General features: G+C 50.1%; 1 protein-coding gene across 1 annotated transcript in view; it reads left to right on the top strand.

The window, feature by feature from the left end:
* Positions 1 to 7,481: 7,481 nt before the first annotated feature.
* DRP2 (dystrophin related protein 2) overlaps positions 7,482 to 25,694 on the top strand; it is a 30,398-nt gene continuing 12,185 nt past the window's right edge. Inside the window, exons 1-8 of the mRNA XM_058813953.1 lie at positions 7,482 to 7,700; positions 15,382 to 15,518; positions 20,748 to 20,881; positions 21,716 to 21,872; positions 22,857 to 22,977; positions 23,451 to 23,719; positions 24,298 to 24,444; positions 24,741 to 24,819. Of these exons, the coding sequence (XP_058669936.1) occupies positions 15,411 to 15,518; positions 20,748 to 20,881; positions 21,716 to 21,872; positions 22,857 to 22,977; positions 23,451 to 23,719; positions 24,298 to 24,444; positions 24,741 to 24,819 (1,015 nt within the window). The 5' untranslated portion in view covers positions 7,482 to 7,700; positions 15,382 to 15,410. The remainder of the gene's footprint in view (positions 7,701 to 15,381; positions 15,519 to 20,747; positions 20,882 to 21,715; positions 21,873 to 22,856; positions 22,978 to 23,450; positions 23,720 to 24,297; positions 24,445 to 24,740; positions 24,820 to 25,694) is intronic.

Genomic DNA, 25,694 nt, shown 5'->3' with positions numbered 1-25,694 from the left:
CTTCAAAAAGGTGTTTGAAATATTATTTCCACTTATGCTGTAAAGGCTGTGAACATCTCAAAGAAGCAATAGCCAGGAAGACAAGGATTCCTGTTTGGAATTTGGAGTTTGTGGAAGGTGCATTCCTGTCAGCTGCCAGAGCCTTCATTTCACTTGTGGAAGATGCCAGGGTTCTTAAGAGTGTGTGAGATGTGTGTAAATGTATTTAAAGGGGCTTATAGAGAATCCTTGAGGATATACTGAATGTTTTACAGTTACTGGTGCTGAGATCAGTTTTCCCTTGGGGTTGGTGTTTGGTTGAGGAAACACAGAATCATGTTATGGAGGACTTGCAGCATCACAGGTCTTTGTTATACCCTGGGTTGTGAAAGTATTTAAGCAAACTGTGCACAGTTTTGACATTCAAGTACACAGGCTGGGCACTTAGAAGTGCAGAACTACAGCAACAGGACAGATCATTTTAATGTCAGGGGGTTTTTTATGGGTTTGTTTGTTTTGTTGGATGGACAAGATCCAGCCTGTTTAAAATCCATCCCATGCAGCAAAAATGTGCCTGGTATTATTGGGCACCAGAGATGACTTTTAGCCTCTTTATGCTGTGGTAACTCTTGTCTTTTTTGACATTTGAACATTTTTCTTTTTTTTTCCCCTCTATCTGAGTAGCACTGCACTTGAGTGTAAGAATGGCCCTTTTATGGAGAAATGTGCTACTGTACCTTTTCTATTTTCTTATCTTTTTCCCCCTGCTTGCTCTTTGCATTTGAATCATCACAGCAAATTTTGCAGACTATTTTCTGCTAAAAGCATGTGCTCAAAGACTTGGCTGACCACAGCTGCTCTGAGCACTAAAATGGACACAGGCAAGACCCATCCATTTCCTGGTAAGTGACAAATAAGTGATTTACCTCTCATGTCTGTTTCAGCCCATTCTAAGGTAGGTGGACACTATGAAATAGTAGCAGAAACAGCTGTGCTGGGGTGTTATCATGAGGCTTCTGCAGGCTTTTGATTTAGGGGTTTTGTAATATCATAAACAGGCCATGGCAGTGGCCATTTCAGTTTAACTCCTCCTGTAGCATTGCTAGTAGCTTTTAATCTGATTTCAAAAAGTGAGGCCTCTCCCTTTGGAAAAATCTCTTAGTGGGTATTAAATAGGATTTCAAAGTAGTGGGCCAGAACCCTGTCTGGGCTAAGCAGCCACAGCTCCACTAATTTCTAATGGATCTGTGTTGAGTTGCACCAGCTGAACATCTGGTCACACAACCAAAGCCATTAACCCTTCCCTGTCAGACACAGGGAGCATTATGCATCTGAAAATCCAGATGCCTTGGGCTAGAGTTAATCTGAAATCTTCTTCTGAAGCCATGTTTGCTTTGTGTTCCTGTTCATCATTTTAATTTTGTGGTGGGAGACTCATTTGTGCACCTTTATGCATCAGAGTCTACTGCCCTTCCAGAGAGAGCTTGCTCTGAAAGAGTTAATAATTTCAACCTGTTTTCAGCTGGAATGAAGAAACTGGTTCCTCTGTATCCCTGCTTTCTATTCTTTTGTTGGCCTACTTCCCTCTGCTTGCATTTTGCATTCCTAATGCCATGAATAAATCAGGACCCAAGGATTTAGAAGGTGGTACAGCTGTAACCACTCATAAAATGAAATCTGTGAGGCTTGTACTGCAGCTCTAGCAACTGCCAACATGGGTGCTCCTGAACTCTTCTAATACTATTTACCTGCCACCAAAATTAAATCCACTTTGCCTTTTTTGATACAATCTTTGAGATTTTTGTGCCTCTACCCAGTGTCTCCTCCCTTGGTTACTTTTGTCTTTTAGGCTGAGCTCAGTTGTGAGGCCTCTGGGGCAGGGTAATCATCTCCTGGCTGCTGTGACAAAATGGCTTATCACAAATCTGTGCACAGTGGAGACAGGAGCAAGGGAAACTGTGGGGTCTGACCTGGCAAAGGGTTCATTTTCTCCATAGAATCACAGCACAGAGAAACTCCAGCCTGGCTGTTGTCCTAGATCTTCTGATAACTTGTCATTAATAATACACACTGGGCTGATTTGTAGCTCCATGGCTCCTGAGAGAGTGTGTGAGAGAGCTCTTTATGTGCTCTTTAGTCAGAGGATGCATCTAGTCTGGATGAAAAACAACAGAGATTGGTAAAAAGCTTGCTCTGGATGATGAATATCTTGAAAGAACAAAGTCTTCAAGTATTTTCTTCCAGGAAAGATGATTTATATTCTACCAATGGGTTTCCCTCATTACAGCTCTGCTTTTTAAAATGGAAGCGACAATTATGTTCTGAAGAAGGCTGGATACCACCAAACCTTTTGACCAAGAATACCTTTTATGTCGTTAGCATTTGGTGATGTGGGTTTGGGCACAGGATTCCTGAGAGAACTGAATGTAGCTGATAGACCTGTCCAAGTAATTATAGTTGGCAAGGGAGGTGTTGAAGCACACAAATACCATCCTGCAAGGTGTGTGTGTACCTTGTGAGGATGCCTCTCTGCCTCTCAGCTTCCTGTCTCGTAGGAGTAAAAAGTCTGCATAACAGAGGGTAAGATTTTTTTAATAAAGGCTTTAATCTCCAGGCTCACTCTTGCACAAATGTAGAAACCAAAACAGTTGATCTTAAAAAAAAAAAAAAAAAAAAAAAAAAAGGGGCTGTAGGTACCTACACAGGCTCTTAATACCATTTTAACCTTGACAGTGTTGAGAAATCTGTGGGCTGAGGCGTGATCCCATTCTGCAGCTGAATGAGTGAACATGCATCAGGCAGGCTGTGGTACCTGCCAGAAACGTGACACAGGATGGGCTGTTCCAGCACAGCCCCACTCAGGGGATATTTAACTCACTGTAATGTGCCTGAGCTCCTGAGCTCCAGGCACTGGGTTTAGGCTGCAAATTGCAACAGATACTTTGAAAGATTTTACACTCTGCCCAAATCCTTTGGGCTCTTCCTTTCAAGAATGCAGGGATAAGCTTCTGCTGTGAACATACATTTGATGTGCAGCTGCGTCCCTGTGCAGCCTGGCTTGCTCTGCTCCAGTGTCAGTGCTGCCAGTGTGATCTCTGCAGGAAGAGGCTGCTCCCTGCAGGTTTCCTGCCAGCCCTCTCTCCAGTCTCAGGCCCCGCACCATCCCCATCATGGTTTGTTGTGCACGGATCACTAAGCAGTTTCCTTTCTCTCAGGGCACCTCTGTTCTGTGTCCAAGTGAATCTTCAGCAGTTCCTGTGTGATTGCTTTCCTGCTCCTTTGAGTGCACAGCCCAGTAAAGCAGGAGGGGGATGGAAAGCACATTGTAAATGTGTTGACAGCTTTTGAAGAACAAACCAGCCCCTGAAATCTGCCTTGTCTGCCTTACCCTCCTCTCCTGCATGCTTTTGCTTTCTTTTCTACCATTTTCTCCTTTCTCTTTTCTTTCTCCATCTCTCCCCCCAAATTCTTTTACACTCTTTTGATACCCTTGCCTCTTCCTTTTGGCACTTGCTGCTCCAAAAAGATTTCCTTCCTCCCTCATAGTCTCTATGTCTCTATTTCTCATTTGGGGGGATTGTTTCAAGGCCTGTGTGGGAACAAATGAAAAGGGGGATTAATTCTGTTTCTGAGTGCATGGCTTGCATCAGTTCTCTGCCCATTCTTCTCTCTCACCCCAGGTACCATGTGTTTAGAAAGTACCCTGCTGCTTTTCTAAATGCTTTCAGCAGGGTAGAATCTGCTCTGGGAAGGTTTTTGTGCTTATTGATGCTAGCAAAAGAGGTACAGTTATTTATTTTATATCAGTTATTTAAACAAAACAAGAAAAAAAAGCCCCCCAGGATGGTACAATATCCAGTCAACAAAATTATTTTCTTAGGGCTCTAATTCTAGTTTTGTTCCTCCTTGTTGAAGGGAGGCTCTTTGTGCTCTGCTCCCAGCCTGCTGGCCTGTCTAATGTACTGGAATTGATGGGCAGGTCTGTCCCTTTGTGCAAGACCTGCTCCTCTGGCTTCCCCTCCCAGGTAGGAACAGCACAACCACTGAGATCAATGATCCTGAATCAAAGCAGAGCTGCAGCTGTCTGGCTGTGGGCAGCTGTGAGAGAGCACAGTGCTGTCTGATGCTTTAATGAGGAGGAGACTCAGGTGAGGGAGCCCTGTGTCTCAGGAAAAAAGGGATTTGTAGACTCTTGGGGAGAAATTGGAGTTTTTCAAGCCATAAGGGACCTTGTCCTGGCTCACAAGCCTCTCACTAAACTCTTCTCCAGCAGATGGATCCACAAGGACTGTGGGTGTATGGCTCTAGGGAAAGTGCTCTTCTTGCTGTCTGCCTGTATTCTCCTTTTAACAAGGACAAGTCTACATTCTGTTCCTGGCCAAAACACTTTAATTGGGGTAAATGGATAAATTTGAGCCTTACTCTGAAAGGGAAAGAATTTACCAAAGTTTCCAAAGGATGGTAACAATACTTTCTCTTCTGTACCAGAGAGATGAACTTTCTCTTTCAGGAGATGTGATGTTTCAAAGAGCACATTTTGGGAGCCAATTCCCTGTGACAAGCACTATTTTAGAAGATAAAGTTAATTGGTGGGAACTTATGGGAAGAAAAATGTAAAAGTAATAGCCTTTAATTATATTGAACCCTGAAGTTTTATGTTGAAAATATGAATGCCAGAATTTTAGGTAATGTTTTTTGTTTGGTTGGTAATGCAAGAATAATTATTGTTATGGATATTCCAACTTAGAAGTGATTAATAGTAATGGCTTTGTATATTGAGAATGTAATACAGAATTTAGGCTGAAAGCAAACACAGCCCTTATTTATAGCTTTTAGAACTTTCAAACTAAAAATTCCGTCTGTGTGTCTCTCTACATGTGAATTTTATGTTCAAGCCTTATAAAACTTGTCCCAATTTTTACCTATTGTATGATTGTACACTGTATTTAGCACTGTTCATATTGAGATATCCCTGTTGGGAGGGTGGACGTTGTTAGTTTTCCTAACAAGGTACATATTTGCTGTTTCATAAACCAGAAAATGACTGAAATGTTTCATTAGGGGAATACATAAAGTAAGTACCACTGTATCTTCTGGAAGCTCAGCTCTTGGAGCTCCTTGGGAGATTTTTTTGGCTTAAGTTCTCTTCAGAACTCAAAGTACACCAAATTTAGCCTCTCATCTCAGAAACCTTCCCATACACTTAAAAAAGTTGTAGTGCTTATGTGAAAACTGTGATTATGACACATCCGAGCTGGTCTCCCTCGTTCCCCTTGAGTTCTGAATTCCTCCTCTCCTTGCCCTAATTTTATCCTTAAAACAGAAAGTATTGGAGGACTTGGGAAGATGTTTCCAGCCCTGGAAGCAACTCTCCCAGCAGAGATTCTGGTTTGCCTCATAATTTAAACTAAACTGACACAAGAGATATTTTTTCTCTACTGCATTTTAACAATCAATAATTGAGGATGCTTGTACAGGAAAGCACCTTGTTTTTGTAGTTCGTGCTGTCTGTTCACATCTCTGTGCTGCTGTCTGTCTTGTGTGCATGTGTACATTGGCTTGATATGTTTATCCATGTTGTCACGTCCCTTACAGCTGCTGCTGGTGACAGACACATGCTGCCATCGGATTTGGCCCTGTCTCTGGAGGCTGGTGTCTGTGGAGCTGCCTGGACAGCCCTTCCAGACTCTGCTGTTATTTCCCTCCTCTCTCTCTCCTTATTTAACCCAAGATTTCTTATTTGTCTGTGTGCACAAAAATAGCCCAGCAGAGTCTCTGCTCGTTTTTGTCTTCTGATCCATATCTGGTTTTTTTTGGTCTAAATACAGCTTTCCAGGAGGGATTTTATTGCATCAGTACAGCTGTTGTGGAAGCAGGAGCTATTGAAGAAGCTTTTAAGAGCAGAAGGTGTGGAGTGAATAAGTATTCTTGGGTTGGTACTCCAAGTATTCAGTGTTGCTCCTTTTGGAACCAAAGATAAGGAGGTTGCTATTTAAAAATCTCCTTTCAGTGTGGTTACAGGAGTTCTCTGTGCCTTGCTGTGCTCTGCTCCTGACTCCTGGTGCACCCATCTGGGATCAAGGGAGAACTTCAGGCACCCACCTGCTGCAGGTTCTAGCTGCTACCATCCCAAGGAGCTCACTGGTTTACTGATGACTCTCTCAAACATATTTTACACAAGATCAACGATATTTTGAGTTTTAAACATTTTCCATGTTTAAACTAGTTACCTAGAAAAACTTTTGATTTGTTTGTTTCCCATGGTGTGGGATTAAGGTTTTGCTCTGTAAGGTGCCCAAACTAGCTGAAAGGTGTTTGTGGGCTCCCCACCCAGCTGGGCACAGCCCTGGGGTGGTTTGGGCACTGTCCTTCTGTGCAGCACCATCATCCTTACACCCACAGGAGGCCCTGTGATGCTGCAGAGTTTGCCAGTTGTTATTTCCATTGCTGGCTTGACCAGGATTGATTTTTTTCAGGAATATGTTGGAGTTGTGAAGCTGTTACAGTGCTGGTTCTGAGTGAACCTGCATTTTGGAATACACCTGAGGCAGAAAATAAATGTATAGAAATGGAAAATGTTTATAAACAGCACTGATATTTCTGGATAACATAACTGTGTGAGCAGCAAAATAACATCTTTAGTCTGCCAGCTCTGGGGAAAAATGGGCTAAGACTCATTAAAGACTGTTCTGACAAGGACCAGAGTTATTGTATTTTCTGACTTTTAATTTTCCCATGGAGAGGCTGAGACAGACTAGTGCTTAAAACAAAGAGCTGGGATTACATTTGAATCCTCTTTTTCACCAAGTAATTGAATTCTGCTTCTTTTTGTGTTATATGAAAATAACATCACTTGGTGGCTTGAGCAGTTTGAAATCCTTGGGTGGAATGATCTGCAGAACTGTAAACTGTTATCTATGGACAAAAACCCCAACTCTGTGTCTGTTTGTGTCCTCACCCAAGCTAGCAGCTCCAATCCTCCTGTTTCTTGCGAGCTGAGAGAAGATACCCTGACATTTAAAAGGAGAATGAGAATTGCCTCCTTCCTTTACTTATTTTTCTTTTCTAAGAAGAACAGGAAGCACATCCAAAATTAAGTGATAATCCTATTTTTGCTCTTTAACTTTAAAACGGGCTATTCTTAAATTGCAAAAATCTAATGTCAGATACCCAAATTGTGCTTAAGGAAGGAGGCGAATGTGTCTGGCATTTTCCAGCACACGCGTGGCCATATCTAACCTAAAATGAGAGCCGGTGGGAGATGCCGGCGAGCAGAGGGAAGCGTGGCTGAGCCCAGCAGCCCGTGGCAGGTCCCCAGAGGTCAGATCTCTGTGTGTTTGTACCTCTCCCCTCCTCCCTTTTCTCTCCCCCTTTCCATGTGTATTTTGTCTCCTCCTCCTCCCGTGCGTGCCCATCTTTGCATCCCCGCTGTTCCCTCCCCTGCCCGGCATCCTCGCTCTCGGCCGGGCTCTCGCAGGGCCGGGCGCTCGGGGGGCTCCGTCCTTGCTCCCTGCCCATCCGCGGGGATCTCTGTGAGCCGGGCGAGCCTCTGCTGCTGCTGCCGGGGATGTGATGGCATAGCAACACAGCAGCCGGGGCGGAGGAGGAGGAGGAGGAGGAAGGCAGCGGTGCCGAGGCTCAGCATGCAGCCCGGCCCCAGGGGCTCCGCTGCTGATTCACAGCCAGCCCCGCTGCCCGCCCGGACCCGCCGCGCTCGCAAGGTAGGCCACGGCAAAATGCCTGTGTTCCTGCCTGGGCTGGGAAAAGGGAGAATTCGGATGGATGGTTCAAAGTGGGCAATGCGCTCTTTGGGGCGTGCGTGTCCCTTGGCAGCAGCGCTGCCCGTGCATGTGCGGGTGAGGAAACTTGCGGAGAAGGAGAGAAGGGTGTCGGGGTGGGAGCAGGAGAGTGGCCAAGAGCATCTCCGGGAGGGAGAGGCCGGGGAGCAGCTGGGGATGCGGATTCCCCACGCAAGCAGCAGAGCCCGGTGTGCCCGGCTGCGATGCTTTGCTCATTGAAGGGTTATTTACCCCGGCAGTGTTTATTTACCCCGGGCAGGGCGTGTGGTGGCCTTCTAGCATCTTCCTGGCAGGATCAGGGCACCGAAACACTCCTCACGAGCATCAGCCCACAGTCCCAGCTCTGCCCTTCCCATTCAGCACCTTACACGGTCCAGCCTTGCTCCTTTATGTGTCTGCCCTCCCCTCCCCCAGCTCCTTTCACTCATCCTTCCTCCTCCTCCTCCTCCCTCTCAAGGGCTGGTATTGCCACCACTGACCTTCCCCTGGATGCAGGCAGCCCTGATTGTCTGCAGGCAGCCCAGGACCTCTCCTGCTCCCCAGGGCTCAGTGCTCTGCCTCCCTCTCCCAGCCAGACAGGACAGCCTGGGCTGTGCTTTCTCAAGATTTGGTGCCACAGATTGTTCCAGGTGCCCAGTCCAGCCTGTTCCCTTCAGCCTTCCCTCCAGCACAGCATCACAGCTGTGAAGGTGCACTGGTGGAAGTGCCAGCATTGTATTTGTGGGGTTTCAGTGCTGAGATTGCCCATGTGCAGTGACAGGCGTGTGGAGCAATTTTCCCCATACCCTTAAATGCCATGCTTTGTCTGGGAGAAACCAATGTTTGTTTGTATTTTGGGTTTTAGTGATGTAAAAAATGTCTAGTCAGTTTTTGGTCAGTTTGTTTTCCTTGTGCCCTAATCCAAGGTCCCTCACACCTCTCCCGCTGCTCACCTCTCTGCCTTGGACCTGTGGGAGTTCTTGTTTGGTTATTCTCATTAATGGCCTTTCCTGCCTGAGCACAGTGCCCTTGTTGAGGAAGCTGTGTGAGGTCCCAGCCATCAGGTTCAGCTGTGCTGGGGGTGTTTCCATTCTCCTGGCACTCACATGTGGCTCTGGTGCCATCTCACACCCTCCCTGGGCTGGAAGCTTTTCCCTGCTGCTGTGGGAGCTGTCCAGGCAGGATTCTGGAGACAGCAAGGATGTGGTGGCTCTCTGGAAAGGAACAGGACCACAGTCTCCCTTTGCAGCAGTGTCCAGGAATGTGGAGTGCTGGGAGGGGAAGTGTTGGAGTGTTGCTGTGATGTGGTGCTGTGTTCAGGTCCTCTCTGAGATGGGATGAGGATCATGCCTCTGGATTAATGCCTGAGGCAGATCAATGCTGCTCTCTAAACGTGGCCAGGGCTGGAACTGTGAATGGGGCTGCTCAGGTTGGAGTGGCTCTTCACAAAACCAAGCAAAGTGAGGCAGGGAAGGGATTAAATGAATGGGTTCAAACAAAAGTCCTGAGTTCTGGAGACATATGGTTATTTCTGAATATAGTCATGTTTCTAGAAGTACATTCAAGGTTTCCCCTTTAGCCTGGGTGTCTGTGATAAAAGCATAACAGAGGAATTATAAGTCTCATGAAATAAGACATACTGACCAGAAAGAACTCAGTCTTCAAAAAACTCTCATTTTCATGAAGATGAAACCAATCTTTTCAGAATTGAGCCAAAATTGCTCCATCCCATTTTCCTTTGCATAAGAATAAGGTCACTCTGCCACATCTCAAGTAAGGAAAGGAAATGTGACTCCATGGGGCACACAGCCTGGCCATTAAATTCATGGCCTCAGAAGGGCAGAGAGCCTTGTGCTTTGGCAGGGAGTTTATTGTAAAAACGACCTTGGGGGCAAGGCAGAGCATTCAGTTTGGAGAAGCAGGTGCCAGCTTTACATGAGAATGAGAAGCCGAGTGCCAAGGCAGCCAGGAGTCAGCATTGCCTTGGCCATCAGAGCTGAGTGTGGGTGTGCTCTTCCCACTGTTGTTGATCAGTTACACAGCCTGGCAAATGGGTGATGTGCTTTTCACAATGCAGCAAAACTTGTTTGCTGCTTCCAGCAGCAGGGGAGGTTCAGGTGCTTAGAGGAGAAAGGCAAAGCTTGAGGTTTTTACTGGTTTAAATTGGCAGTTTCAGGGCTACAGGAGCCACATTTCTGAAGGAATGTTCAATTTTTATGCTCGGTGCAACCTTCTTTCAGTCATTAAGCAAGTGTTTTCCCCCTGTTCTGCCGTCCCTTTTGGGAGGTTGCTGCCTGCTCTTCTCCTGCTCCTTCTGTCTGTCAGGTCTAGCAGGCAGCAGCTCCTCTGTGTCCAGCCCAGCGGGGCTGTGGGCTCACAGCTGGCTCCTCTGCCTGCTCGAGTCATTATCTCAGTACTTTAAGCTGCTAAGAGAGGGGAAGAGTTCCTAGGAAAAGTGAGCTTTAGAGGGAGCAACTTAAAACCCAGCTGGGAGTCTGCAATGATATGCAAAAGAAATGTAGGTTTTTCAATCTTCCTGTAAAAAAATTCCCTAAGTTATTTTTGAGCTAGAGAAGGGTAGTCAGTGTTGCATGACCATGTTGTGGGCATACACCCACACTCACCTGGTGAGGTGGGGACATCATCATCACCACAGTTTCCTAGTGCAAAGCCAACTGGGGAAATTTTTCAGTTTGAGGTTGTGTGAGTGTGTGTATTCTGTTGCTTAGGAAAATGGAGAGTGAGTGAGCCAGGGGAAAGGATGCTGCTTCCTTATTAAGATGTGTGGCACCTGTTTATCCATTGAATTAAAATAACATTTTGGTTATGAGCTCCAAGTCCAAGTGGCCATTTAAGAAAGGAGCTCATTAGATGTAAGAGTCCCCACTTGACCCACCCTCAGTGAATAACACATCTTGTGCTGCTTGCTCACCACCAGATAAACCAAGGTTTTATGTTACTTCTCATGCACAGGTGCTTAATTGAATCACCTTTCATTTTAATTAATAAAGGGGCCCTGGTTCTTTGGTGGAAGTGCAGTGTGAAGCCCAGCTTTGGCCCCTGGGATTTTTAACCCTCAGATGATGGGGTTGGAAATGCTCCCACATGTGGAAGATTGCTGACAGTCCCTTTCAGGGTACATGGGAGCACATAACACCAGGAAAATGTTGGGCTGATTTTTGTGGGAGTGTGTTTGGGTATCTATTCTGGGTTTGTAAAGAGATGGAGATGAAGGGCCAGTGCTCTCTGTTGTTTTGATGTTGATCCCACTGGGACAAAGGTTGCTTTTCTCTCACCAAACCTTGACCAGTGGGGTCTTGGGAAGTAGGTCATCTGGCCTGCGATCTCAGGCTTAAATTATTTACTTACAAGTGCAGAAAATAATTTTTTTTGCTGAAACAGGATGTGTTGTTACTCTATCGAGGGAGTCCTGCTGTCTGTCAGCCTGGGAATGCTGCCTTTGTTAGCATCTACATGGGAGCTGAACTCTGAAATATCCACAAACCTCCCACCTTTCCCCTGAAAGGACACCGAACATGCTGAGCTAAAGTGTTATTACTTCTCTGTACAGTAAGTTAAACAACAACAAAGCCATTAACATTTCCAGCAGCAGGGAACATGTTTGTATTTCCACCCTCCTCATGGGATAGAGGCTGAGCTGAGCTGCCTTGCCTCAAGATGTTCCCATTTTTTTTTTCCTTATGGGCCAAGATCTGAAGTGGAAAGTTTCAGGGAAGAATGTTTAGGAGGAAATTAGGAATTCAAAGCATAAATCCTGTGATTGAGAGACCTCTTGATCTGGAAATTCAACATTACAGTCTACTGCCTGTGGCAGGTTTCTAATCCTGGGGGTTTGCTTTAGCCATGGAGGGTCAGCTGCAGTGTGAATTCCCTCACTGAACTGTGAATTCCCAAACTGTTTGGGGGAGTTTGGATATGGGTTTCTATCAGGAGGATTTTAAACAAATGCAGCAGAATTGGAGAAGTCTGTGCACCATGTGCACTGGTGGCAAGCTGTCACCTTCCTTTTGGCTGGGATGGAGAAGAGGTGCTGAGGAGCTGGGGCAGCCTCTCCAGCCAGCCAGGGGAGCTGCTGCAGCAGGTCTGGGAAGCAGAGAGGGCACAGAGATCCCTGGGTGGTGCAGAGTTGTGTGACAGAGCTGGAGCAGGACTGGCTGGGCAAAGGCTGTTCCAGCTGCCTTTGTCAGACTGCCTGGAAAGGGGGAAGTGGGACAGGCTCTCCAGTGCTGTGGGACAGTGCTCTCCAGAATTTGTAACAAGTAGGAAGAGGAAAAAAAGGCAATTATTTTGGTTTTAGTACCTTTAATGCCCAAGCATTCATCTGTTGAAAAGTAACATCCAGATTTTTTGCTTTCTCATTTTTCAGCTAGAGGATCATCAAAGTCTCAGCTGTGGTAGTGGTTTGGGTACTGAAGTGTTTGGGAGCTCTCACACAGCACTGTGGAACATGCACTGCTTCATTTCTTAGCTGAGAGCAGATTCAAGTGTTGTGTGCTCTGCATGGGGGAGGAGGCAAAACAGCCCCAGGTAAGGAGGTTGTACCTGATGCCTCTGATCTGACACCTTTGTGCCTGGAGTGGTTCCTCCAGCACAGACAGGTGAGAGACACCAGTGGAAGGGTTTCCCTTCCTGCTGTCTGCACTGTGTGAGTGCAGTGCCCCAGTCCCTGCTCCATGGGCACTCTGCAGCTGCTTCTTGCAGTGCCCACCTGTGGGAATTCTCACCTGAGCCTTGATGCTTGTTCTGCTTGCACAGAAATGTGCCCTGCCCAGGGGACCAAGCTCACTTTGTATCTGTTTGAACAGCCCGACCACGTTGTTCACTGAGCCCTCCAAAGGAGAATCTCTCAACTCATTTTCAATTAGAGGTTGGAGTAGGCTGTGGGGATGAGAGTTCTTGTTGTCTGCACTTCAATCTGGTTTGAATGATGTTGAACCTTGGCTGTTGTGTACTGGGGCTCCAGCACCAACCCAAAGCAGAGTTCAGAAGGTGGATGGTGGTGTGGGAGAGGCAAAGTGGATCACAGGTTTGGCTCTTGACAGGAGGAGGCATCAGGCAGCAGGAATTTAGCCAGGAAGCATCCACAAAATCTGCTCCACATGCTGCAGTGCCCAGCCCCAGAGCTGTATGAAGCACTGAGGTAGGAGTGCCAGAACTGGAGCTGTTTTGTGTGCCTCAGCAGAGAAGCAGAGCAGATCCAAGAGCATTTCTCCTTGCTTGGTTCCAGCAATAGAAGGTAATTTGGCAGGGGGTCCCGTGGAGCTGCTGGCTTGCCTGCAGACGTGCCTCTCTGTCTGGTTGTCTCTCTCTCCCCTGAATGTGCTCCTTTGTGCTGCCTGCTGTGCAGCTCACTCAGTCCCATCTGGGTTCTCTACCTCTGGGCTTTGTGTTTGCTGCTGCAGAGTGCCAAAGGGCAGCTGAGGCACTGCCCTCCACCCTGCTCTGGTGTTCCTGGCAGGGAGGTGATGCACAGGACACGGCTGGGCAGTGTCCTTTGCTTGGCACTCAGTTTGTGCTGTGACTGCTGCCTTGGACAGGCTTTAGCTCCCTGTGCCATCTGTGTCCTGATGGGCTCTGCCATCCCTGGAGGAGTTAGGAGACAGCCCTCAGGAGTGCAGCAATGCCTGTCCTTGTTTCCATGATGCTGGCAGGGAGCGTGGACACACTCCATGGATACCTGCAGGAGCAGGGTTACCCACCCCTGTCTCAGAGTGCACCTGCCCTGTGCATGCACAGCTGTCACTCAGCAAAATGCACTCAGAGCAGAGCTGCTGACCTGCCCAGCACTGCTCCTGCTCTCTGTGCTGGTGGCAGGCACTGCCAGGGGCCAGGCTAAGGGCAGAGAGCCCAGGGGTGTGTGTGTGCTGTTGGGGGGCTGACTGAACTCCTCTGGCCAGCACACACCTCTGCAGTTTCACTGCACTGTGGCACAGGAAAACCCAGGCCTCAGGATGGCAGCTACAGTGAGATATCACAGAACCTCACTGGAAAATCCATGGATTTCCCTGTCCTGGGGAAGAGCTCAGGGGCATTCCTCTGTCAGGGGCTTTGAGGAAAAATAGCTTTCCACACCCTGAGAATTGTATCTCAGCTAGATTGAGTGTCATTTAGAGGAACAAAGCCCACATGGCACAAGCACTGGAGGAAAAGGAGGTGGTGCTACCTTCTGTCAGAAATCTTCTGTACCCTTGGGGTTGGGTGTGGTGAATTTGCACCAAGAGGCTGCAGGGCTTTGAAGACCCTGGAATTTATAATGATTAATGTGGGTCTCGTAATCCCCTGATAATCCCCTGCCTGCATGGGGGAAGGAGCAGGGATGCACAGCCTGCAGTGCTCATTGGTGCTAATGGGCAGGAGAGGGAGAGGACGAGACCTTGGACTGTCAGCCTGCTGGAGAGCTCAGCACAGGCTGTTCTGCTGGAAAGGGAGAGCATTATAGCTGTAAAAATCATTCAGAGATTTAAAAAAAAAATATCACAGGATAATCTCTTAATGTGTGTAATTGAGGGCAGAGAGGCAGAGGAGGCTCAGGCAGGGCAGTGAGGGCTGTGGAGGTGCCAGGGATGGGCAGCGTGCACAGGGCCAGGGGGGTTTCTCCTCAGCTGTGCAGTGTGGCTGCTGTCAGTGCAGGATGTGCTGCCTGATCCTGCCCTGCCCTGCCCTGCCAAGCAGGAGGGGTCCCCAGCTGTCCAGCTGAGCTGGGGTGAAGGAGCCAGCAGCCTCCTTCCATCAGCATCACTCATTGCCCTGCAAGCAGCCTCATCTCCAGGCAGCCATGAGCTCTGTCTGCTGGAGCAGGTGATTTTCACCTTGTAAAAGTAGGAAAGCAGTCACCAAGTCTTCTCTGAGCTCTATTTCTCGTGGCTTTCCATAAAGCTGAGATGGTGCTAGCAATTAAATGAATCCTTGTTTTAGCTCATTTAGAGTCCAAACAACAAAACCCAGCAGCATTGTGAGCAGAGGTCTCATTTCTGATCTATGGAATAGTCCAGGGGCCACTGCTAACTGGCTTTACAGGTCATGCAGTTCAAAAATGGGGATAATGAAGGGAATTTTATAGCTCATAATGAGCAAAATCTCATAAAAAGCTAGCTCACAGCATGAGATACATGAAGCTGGGGCTCTAGGCAGTTTGCCTTCTGAATATAAAAGGAAAAAATATGTTTGAAAATGTTGTCTGTTATGGGAAAAATGTCTGTTCTATCTAAACATAAGTTGTTCTGGATTAAAAACCATACTGTACCACCTGCTAGGAAGAAAGTGAATGTTATCTCAACCACAACTAGAGCAATGGCCATGCTAGTGAGATCCTCTGTCCCTTTCTATAACCATGGGCATCTTGTACAATTCAAGAAATCCAACCCTTTCTAAAAGTGCAGTGCAGTCTGTGGGACTCACTAACAGCAAATTGCATAACCAGGTGGAAGAAAAGAGTTGGATGCTTAGATGAAACTAGATTGCAGCACCAGTAGAAGTACATTAAATTAAAAATGCTTCCTTTAGTCTCCAGCTGCTGTGGTGGCAGCGCTGCAGGCAGCTGGGAAGGGGCTCTGCTCTGTGAGGAGGTGCAGGCTGACCCAGGCACTCTGCTGCTGCCTTTCAGGTGCTCCATGCCCGTGACCATCAGCTCTGATGCAGCCCCTGGTGATGCAGGAATGGCTCCATGTCCTCCCTCCGTGTCCTGAGTGGCCCCTCCCGGCCCAGGCGCAGCACAGCAGCCCTGCCCGCCCGCTCGCTCAGGTAAGAGCTGCCCCTGGAGCCCTTCTCTGGCAGATTTGTGCACATCTTGCAGCTTTCTGGGGGGCAAAGCAGCCCCTCTGCTCCTGGGGAAGGGGAGGCTCAAGCTCCAGCCCCCATCACTCCAGGAGGAGAGCGTGTGCTCTGCTCTGGCACTGCTGCTGCAGAGTGCTCCCCAAAGCAGGGGAGGAGAGACCTGCAGAGCTGGACTCTGAGCTCTTCCACAATAAAGAATGAGAGGTTACTGTAAACACCTCTCATGTATTTGGTTGGGCTTTTTTTCTTTCCTGGAAACTTGGAAGAATGTCAGCTTTTGGTGAAAATGTAGCTTTTCTACTCTTCCTGGTTGCAGAGAGGAGATTGGAAATAAGCCCCTGGTGGGTTGTATTGATGCTGTAAGGCAGAGCAGGAATCTGACCTCTTAGTAATCTAATTATCTCGAGGGACAGATCTTGGTGTCCCTCCTCCTTCACCAGGCTCCTCAGCAGAGGGGCAGGAAGGTCTCTGGGGACCCTGGGTAAATGGCAGAGCAGATGGAAGGACAGAAAGGTGTGCTGGCAGCTGTCTGCAAGGCTGCCTGTGCTCTGCACTGGGCTGGTATGAGGTGCTTTAGCACCTCTGCTGTGGGGAGAGACTGCCTGGGCTCTGCCAGGCTGTGGATCCCTCTTTAGCCCTTGGTCCCGGGGTGCTCTCACCTGTCTGGGCACTGCCAAAGGTTCCCTTGGGCACTGGCAGTGTTCTCCCCAGGACAAACCAGGACCCAGCTCTGCCTTTTCCTTTTTTGTTGTGTTTCAAGCATGAGAAGCAAGGGCTGAGCCTGAGGTCTCTCCCTGCTCTGGCTGACCATCAGCCTGGACCTGTTTGCCTCAGGGAGCTGGGGTGTGCAGGAGGGAGGCAGAGCTGTCTCTGGAGAGGCTCCAGCTGCAAGGATGAGGCAGGGGCAGGCTCTTGGTGGCTCAGTCAGGGTTTCTTGGCCCCAGGGTGGCTGCTACAGTGCTGCTGTGGGCCAGGGGCGGTTGATAAACAGCCTGGCAAATGAAGTGAGGAGGGAGAGGGATAGAACAGGATGAGCAGGGAAAAGCCTTCCTGACCTGCTGAGCAGGGATCAGAGCCCTGTGGGATTTGCTGGGAGAGAGGAGGGGAGGGGGAGCAGGAGCAGTGTTAATGACAGCTCCCTGTTGGAAGGGCTGCTGTTGGTGCCTAGGAAACAGCTTCTCTGTCCTTGCTGAGAGCTCTGGGCAGGCTGCACACAGCCCTTCCTCAGCTGTGGACTCACTGCAGCCCCCTCCTCCAGTCTGGGAGCTGCTCTCCCATCTGTTGGACCTGAGGGATGCAGAGGAGAGGAGCTGGCTGTGCTGGTCCCACAGGGAGGGCAGCACCCTCTGGGAACAGAGGGGGAGATACTGGGAGCTTTTCTTTCCCTCCCTGTAGGTGGAAGAGAGCACGATAAAAATTCTGGGCGTCAAGGCTGTGGGGGACACAAGAAGCCAGCCCAGAGCTTTTTGGCAAAAAGAAACTATTGGCACTTGGTCCAGGCTGGCACGAACATCTGCTGGTACCCAACACTGTGTAGGGACACGTGGGGGACAACAAGGGCAGATCTCAAGAACCTATTTACCTTCTGGGTCACTGAGGCTTGATGGGATGATTTCCTGGATAAATCTCTTTCCTGGCAAACACCCCTGTGTGCTGTGTGTGCTCCAGCATTGGAGCCAAGGTCTGTGCTGGGCATCCCAGCACATCCCCTTTGCCCTGCCCTCGCAGGGATGGCTTTTCCAGTGACCCTGTATTGTAAATCAAAGGTGACTCAGACAAAGGGAGAGAGAATGATGCATCTGACTCTGTCATCAGAAGGCTAATTAATTACTAATGAATTACTTTATTATACTGTACTATGTCCATTGTATCTAAACTGAATCTGCCCTGCACTCACTCTTGCTCACAACTGCCCAGAACTGCACTCATCTCTGATTCTGTCCTGACTGTCCCGTGACAGTCCCACACACACACACACACCTGGCCCTGACAGGCCAAGGGAACAAAACATCCTCACTTTGGGTAAACAATCTCCATATTGCATTCTACTTTAGCCCAACAGAGGCACTGCAAGCGAGATAAGAATTGTGTTTTCCCTCTTCTCTGCTTGTCTCAGAGCCTCTCTCTGTTCAGAGGCAGTGTGAATAGCACAGCCCTGCACACACCTGCTGTCCCGTGGGGCTGTCCCCATGGGCACATCCCTGCCCTCGCCGTGCCCCAGGGCAGCCGCGGGGTTGGGGCAGGTTGGAGGCCGCTGGAATGTGCTGGACAAAGCTGGGATTGAGGCTGGCAGGGATGGCTGCCGCCCCCTGTGCATTCCTGGGGGGTCAGTGCCCGGCCGTGCCGGCTCCGGGCCGTGCCGTGCCCCCTCCTGCCCGGGGCGCTGCGGGAGCGATGCCTGTTCCTCCAGTGGGGCTGGGAGCAGCGAGGGGCAGCGGCCACAGCCCGCGGGAGTCACAGCATAAACCTGCAACAGGTGAGGGTCCGGGGCTCTGGGGAAGGGATGCTGAGGGGATGCTCAGAGGGAAAGTGTCGGAGTGATGGGGGTACCATGGTTGGGACTGATAGAGACAGAGATCTCTGCAGCCAGGGCTGGAACTTGGGGTTCATTGCAAAGGGCCTGGGTGCAGGGCCCTGCTGGGAGCTGCCAAACACAGCTCAGAGCAGACCTAAGAGAGGGGTGCAGAGGATGAGAGGGTGAAAAAGTAAAAGGGTAAGAGAGCAAAAGCATAAGAGCATAAAAGGGGTAAGCAAGTAAGAGGGGCAAGCGAGCAAAGTTCCTGTTACAATACAATAAATCATCTTCTGTGTTGAATATTCTAATTCTCACTAACCAATCTAGTACAATATACAAATTCTATAGCATTTACATACAGCCTATAAGAATCACTATATTACTATACTGTGTTACATTTTAAACCCTAAAAACTCCTCTTTGGGCCCCTTCTGCCAAGCTGGCAGGGTCTGCTCTGAGCCTTGGGCCTGTCTGCAAGCAGAGGGTGTTGTTCCATCAAAAGGGGATTACCTTCAGCTGGCCATGCCATTGTTTTTTCGTTTTTCAGTAACTGAGGTATCTCAAAGCTTGCTTTCATTTCAATCTTGCTTATAGTTTCCATATTCTCCAAATCTTTTGCTAGGCAATCATATTTATAAGGCTTCCCTGTTTCATCTTCCCCAACAGGAAAACATTTATTTTTCTCTCTGCTGGCTTGCAGGGGGCTTGTCCTAGGGAAGCAGGTGTTCAGCACCTGCTCTCTGCTTGGTCACTGCTACGTGATTGTCTACAATGCATGGGAGCTGCAGGCGTGGTGGGCTTTTAACTTGTGCAATAAGGCCAGGAGGGCTGGGTTGTCTGCAGAGCTGTGCTGTGGTGGCACCCAGGTAGAGCTGATCCTTCCTTTGGAATCCCCTGGGATAGAGGGGAGGGCTGGAGAGTTCCCTGGCACTGACCTGCACATGCAGAGTATTGGTTTTTCTATGTGCAAGCAGCAGTTTTAGCTTCACTGGATCATTATCTGCGGCCCCAAGAATCCTGTGAACTCTGTGGGTGATGGTTTTCTCTGTTTTCCTGGTGTTTCTGGAGTGGCAGGATGGGGAGGCAGAGAACAGCCTGTTGGATGTTTTTAGATGAATCAAACTTAGCACCACTCTTGGCGATCACTCGATTTTTCTCTGAGAACTGGTGTGGAGGGGGTATTTTTAGCTGTGCAGCCAAATTCCTTGTCTGGTTGTTTTCTCCTGCCTGTTGTTTCCCTCGGCTTGGCTGAATTGCTTCTCCAGACACCTCCATGAGCCCTTGGACAGCACAAGTGACAAGTATGTATGTACACATTCCCCTTGCAAGAGCTGCTGCTTTTCCCCCAAGGCAGCTGCCCTTATCTGGCCTGTTGTATGCTGTTTAGAAAGTACTAACACATTTAATTATGGTTGATTAAGCACCTGGGGATAATTATCTCAAGCAAGCTCTGATATCAAAGCAGCATTCGATCGAAATGCTGCCATTTCTCCAACACAGCTCATTGATGTCTCACTTATGGGGAAGTGTCCATGTGTTTTGCTTAACAAACTGTGTTTTTTGGGGAGAAAATCCCCTCTCACTTGCTGAGTCCTGTGCCAGGGGCTTTTGATGCTGTGTGTTGCTGTCACCAGCACGTGCAGAGAGTGTGTTGTGAGCAGGGGCATGAAACAGTGCTGAAGGCTCAGGAGAGGATTCCAACAAGGATTTGTTGTCCAGGGATCAGAACCCAGTTTTTCCAGCTGGATGTGCCCCCTTGCCTGGCTGGGTTGGGATTTGCTGTCTCCTCTCCATGGCCTTTTGCAGCACCCTTCCCACGGCTGCTCATTCTGGAGGGCTGCGGAGGAGAAGCAGCATCTGTGGAGGAGAAGTGGCTTCTCAGATTTGCCATGCAGGCAGGGAATATCCTGGAGCCTCTGTAGAGGAGCAGGTGGCAAGTGCCAGCACTGGGGATGGCATAGAGGATGTTGGCAGATCCCCTTGGTCCCTGGGAACAGCAGGATCAGCCTCCTCTCGAAGCACAGCAGCTCTGTGTAACATGGGAAAAATCATCATTAGCCCTGTAGGCTCTGTGACACATAAGGACCAGCTCTGGCTTAACAGCTCTCAGCAAGATAAGCTCATTGCTGGATAGCTGAGGAGAACAGGAGATGAGCAGTGAACCCTCCCTTCAACCTTTGCTCTGAGTGCTGCTGGAGCTGCACTGTCACTGTAGGACACGAAAGAACACAAGCTCACGCTGCTGCTCTCAAGGTGAAGAAAGAAGGGGAGTTTATTTTCTGACTCCAACATTTATAGTTTTCCAAGAGTGGCAGTGGATTGGAGGGTGACAGTGCCACCTCTCCAATGACACTGGACAAACCAACAGTTTATCAACTTTCTCCTCCTCCATAAAGGAACGCAAAACAATGAGTTATTTACAGAAAGTGTGTGAGAAAGTTCACTACAAGAATGTCAACATCAGAAGGCTTAGAAAATCTTAAAAAAACCAAGGTAACACTGGCACTGCATCCCAGGAGTTTCCTGGGAGCTGCTAACAGACCACCTAAGGAGCAGGGCAGCCCCCTTGAGAGTCAAAAATCCAGTCAGGGTCAGGGCAGAGTGGGTTGGGTGTCCCCAGGCAAGTTCCCAAAGCAGCAGGCAGCAGTCTCTGGATGCAGTGTGGTTCTGTTTCTGCCCAGGTTGAAGCCTCCCAGGATGGTGCAGGACCCTCGTGTGTGACCCCCCGGGCTCCCAGCAGTGCTGCCGGGCCCCAGGCCCCTCTGGAGATGAATCTTTGCTGGAACGAGATCAAAAAAAAATCCCACAGCCTTCGGTAAGAGTCGTGCCTGCAGTGAGCCCCAGGCTGGCCTGGCCTCCCAGCCTTGCCTGCTGCTTCTGACTGTCAGGAGGTTTTTGAACTCTTTTGCTTGATGAGCCCCATGAATTCACAGTGACCTTGGCTCAGCTCCCCCTCTGGTCCACAGGCTTTTGAACTCCTTTTGCTGGAAAGCATCTCCTCCATTTCTACCCATCCCAAGCTCTCCTCCCTCCCCTCCTTCCCTCCTGCTTTCTGCTGCTCTCTCTGTCCTCTGCCACCTCTGCACCTCTCTCTTTTTGCCCCATGGCTTTGCCTGCACCTCCTCTGTGCCCATCCCTTCACTGGGAGCCCTCTCTCCTGCATGAGGGGAACATGCCTTCCAGACTGCCAGACTTTGCAGCTCCAGCACGACAGAGAGCTTAACTGGGGCGTGTTAATTGTCTCCTGCCTTAATCTAAGGCTCCTGGAAGCTGCCCAGACATGTAAATGCCATTCCAAGCCCCCCTTGCTAGCCAGAGCAGTTCTGACCCACAGGCAAACACAGAATGGCTGTCCTGTGCTCTGGGCTCCAGGGTGAGGAATGGCTCCAGGTCCTTGTCCCCTCTGCCTCCTGCCTTACCCCACCTGGCAGTGTAGGCTCTCTGCTGGCTGGGGGTCAGCACAGCCCCTGGCTAAGGTTGCTGCCAGTCCCTGGGGATGTCCTGGGGGTCATGCCCAGCCCATGCTAACATGTTAATGTGTGCTGCCAGTCCCTGGGGTCAGCACCCAGCCATGGTGCTGTGCTTCCCCTCCTCAGGGAACCCGCTCCTCTCCTGTCTGTCTGTCTCACTGTCCTTGCTCCCCTGCCAGGGCTCGTCTGGAGGCCTTCTCTGACCACAGTGGGAAGCTGCAGGTGCCTCTGCAGGAGATCATAGACTGGCTGGGGCAGAAGGATGAGGAGCTGTCGGCGCAGCTGCCCCTGCGGGGCGATGTTCTCCTGGTGCAGCAGGAGAAGGAGACACACGCGGTGCGTTCTGCTGCTGCCCTGCTCCTGCCCTGTGTGTGCACAGCCCTGCCTCTGTCACTGCCATGCCACAGCCAGCCCCTGAGGGACTCCATCTCTGCTCTGAGAAAAGGCAGAGCCCAGCTGGTTTTAGACAGCAAACCCACATTACAGCCTCGAGTCACCTGCAGCTGGTGATGGACCCTGTCCTCTGTAGTGGCTTCCCTGTGTCCTCCCTCTCACTGGCCTCTGCTTCTGGGATCCTGCAGCCTGGAAAAGCTGGTCTAGGGGCAATCCTGTGGCTGCAGGAACATGTTATCATCATACCTGAAACTGGGGTACACACCCAGGCAGATCAGAGTCCCCTGCTCCCAAGTTCACAGCATTTTCTTCTCACTGCGAGTGCCTGTTGGGCTTTAGTTGTTTCTACCTTGAAAACAAAATTAAGGTGTTTACTGCTGCTATCCCTCATCCTTGCTGGTGCACAAACAGCCCATCAGCAGACAGCACTGGTGTGGGAGCTGCAGTGCAGGGGAGGAGAGGACATGCTAGACCAGTGTGCCTCTGACAGATGTGCTGCTCTGGGGCATCCTGCTGTTCCTCTCCTTGCTCCTGCAGCAGCTGGACCTGTTGCTGAGCAGCTGCTGGAAGGATTGTTAGTGTGGCCATGCTCTCACTGCACGAGTGAAGAGCATCTCCAAGCAGTGCCTCTGAAAGCACCATAAATAAAACAGCTCCTCTTGTGCAGCCCTGGCTCAACACACCATCCTGGGCTTGCTGCTCTGCCTCCCCACTCCAGGCCAAACCTCTGCAGGAGCCACCTTCTGCCAGGTGGTCATTCCTTCCCTGAACTGCAAAAATATTTCTCTTGACACTGACTTCTCTCTGTGCCTCCAGGGAGGTTTGTGCCTTGGGGTGAATAAATCACTGCAGCATTTGGCAAGGGGGCAGCCAGGGCACAGCTTTCTGGCTCAGCCTGCTGTCTGATCTCTGTGCTCTGCTCTCCAGGCTTTCATGGAAGAAGTGAAGTCTCGGGGGCCATACATTTACTCTGTCCTGGAGTCAGCACAGGCTTTCCTTTCCCAGCACCCATTTGAGGAATTAGAAGAACCAACTTTGGAAAGCAAAGGTCCGTGGAGCTGCCCCCTTTTTGTTCTCTGGTTTTACAGCTCCTCCTGGGCTGGCCCGGAGAGGGTCGGATGGAGGTGGCTGTGGTGGCACAGAGCAGCACACCAGCGCTCTGCCCCACACCATGGTGTGAGACCAGGCTGTGCCCAGTGCCAAGGGTCAGACTGGCACAGAGCAGCATTGCTGTCCCAGGAAAAGGCTCCTGTGCAGTCCATCATGGGGGCACCTCATGAGGCAGCACCAGATGTGCTCTGGGGTAGCTCTGTGTTTTTAGAAGGCAGCACAGCCTGTGAGGATAGAGAGGGGGAGCTGGTGCAGAGATGGATGCTATGGATACTACTATTACTTGTTTTCCTTCCCTTTGCCCAGTTTTCCCTCGATTATTTTATCTCCAATTTCCCTGTGTTCCCTCCACCCCTTGCCCCTCTCTGCCCTGGGCTGGGCTCTCATTTTTGCTCCCTCTGTCCCTGCCAGATGTGTCTCCGCGGCACCGCGTCCAGAACATCAGCCGCTTTGTGTGGAAGCAGGCCAACGTGGCCAGCGAGCTCTGGGAGAAGCTCACAGCCCGCTGCGTGGACCAGCACCGCCACATCGAGCGCACCCTGGAGCAGCTGCTGGAGATCAAAGGAGCCATGGAGGAGCTCAGCACCACCCTGGACCAGGCTGAGAGCGTGCGGGACACCTGGGAGCCCATCGGGGACCTCTTCATCGACTCCTTGCCCGAGCACATCCAGTCCACCAAGGTACTTCTGGCTCTGAGCAGGCTCCAGCCTTGGCAGAGCTGCTCCGTGCACTGCTCAGTCCAGGGCAGCCTCATCACCTGGGATCCCAGGGCCAAGGGCTCCTTCCCACAGCCCCCCTGCTTTGTGAGGGGGGGTTTGGCCAGCAGTGCCCTGAGCACCTTGTCATGGCACAGACCTTACACAGGTACAGTGGCTCAGCATATCTGAGTCATTGTCCCCTTTTCATTTATCAGGAGTAATCTGCAGCCCCCCATTAAATTTATCAGGAGTAATCTTCAGCCCCCCATTTAATTTATCAGGAGTAATCTGCAGCCCCCATTTTGTTTATCATTAAATTTAATTTAATCATTAAATATAATTCAATTTATCAGGAGTAACTTGCAGCCTAGTTAGCTGCAGATTGGGTTGGGTATTTTTTCCCCTGCTAAGGTACCCTGTGGCAGGGTTGGTCAGCAGTGGCTTGGCAGTCCCTAGCCCACCCTAGCTTGCAGCAAAGGAATCAGATCCAAGTCCTGGCTACTCACCTGCTTCTTTTCCTTCTTCCCCTGCTCTGTGTCCCCATCCCCGCTGCACTCCAGCTGTTCAAAGAGGAGCTGTCCCCCATGAAGGATGGGGTGAAGGTGGTCAATGACCTTGCACACCAGCTGGCCATCTCAGATGTGCACCTGTGCATGGAGAGCTCCCGCACCCTGGAGCAGATCAACACCCGCTGGAAACAGCTGCAGGTGGGAGGGAGTCAGGAGCAAGCACTGCAAATAAACCATGGGCAGGAGGGTGCTGGGAAGGGCTCTCACTGCTGACATCCTTCAAGGAGGATAAAGTAAGGTTTGGCACAGCAGGATGGTATAGCTGGTGTTCCTGGGAGAGAAGAGCATCAGTTCAGGGTGAGGAAAGAGTGGTGAATCTGCAGAGAGCATCTGTGTGTTGGGCCATGTCTGAGTCCACCCACAAACCTTCCTGAACGGGTCATCAATCCAAAATGCCTGTTGGACTGGCAGTGAGCTATTTTTCAATTCTCCAGGCCTCCATAAACGAACGCCTGAAGCAGCTCCAAGATGCCCACCGGGACTTTGGACCAGGCTCCCAGCACTTCCTCTCCTGTACGTGAGTGATCCCCTGGCTTCTGCCATGAGGCTGCCTCTGCACAGCAGCCTGGGCTGTGGCACAGCAAAACAGGGTGCAAAGTCCTCTTGCTGAGCCCAGAGCCATGCACTGGGCTGGAAAAGTGCCCAGGCTGGTGTTTGGTGCATGGGAGCTGAAGCAGGGGGCACCTCCAAAGCTGGCACTGGTCTCACCTTGTGGGACTAAAGCAGGAGGCATCTCCACAGCTGGCATTGTGCTGCCTCACCAAAGCTGGCATTGTGCTGTCTCACCCTGTGGGACCGAGGGTAGTTCTGAGTGTTGTTTCCCTTCAGAGCACAGAGCTGTGACACTCACAGCAGCTCCCAGGGGACACTGGGACTGTGTCAGCCTCAGAGCAAGACAACAGATGGCAGGAAAAGGCAGTGCCTCATATCCCCTGTTAGTTATTTGGAGGCTGAAAATGCGCCTTTTCAGGAGGTTTTCATTCAGGGGCAAGGCAGAGGGATGCTGTTTTTACAGATCAGAGCTGTTGGCTGACAGCTCTCAGCCCGCCAAGGCTGGGCAGCAGGTTGTGCTCCAGAGCCTGGGCTCCATCCTTGGGAATGCTGAGCCCTGCAGGGTCTCTGGATGTCAGTGGGGTTCACTGGCCTGTTCCTCTCTGCAGGCTGCATACTCCTACCTGAATGGAAGAATGACTTTTCCAGCTGCTGGAATTGATACATTACCTGTGAAAAAGGAAAATATATGAGTGTCAGGCCATGGCTTCCATCCTCTGTGTAACACAGGGTGGCAGGCAGCTGGTAGGGGATGGATCCTCATCTTCCCAAGACACTGCAGCTGGCACACAGAGCAGGAACAACAGATGCTTTGGGTGTCTGAGCCTGGTCATAAG

The sequence above is a fragment of the Ammospiza caudacuta genome, chromosome 14, assembly GCF_027887145.1.
Source record: "Ammospiza caudacuta isolate bAmmCau1 chromosome 14, bAmmCau1.pri, whole genome shotgun sequence".
In the NCBI taxonomy this organism is placed as follows: Eukaryota; Metazoa; Chordata; class Aves; order Passeriformes; family Passerellidae; genus Ammospiza; species Ammospiza caudacuta.
The sequence above is the reverse complement of the archived record's forward strand: the minus strand, read 5'-3'. Positions and strand labels throughout refer to the sequence as shown.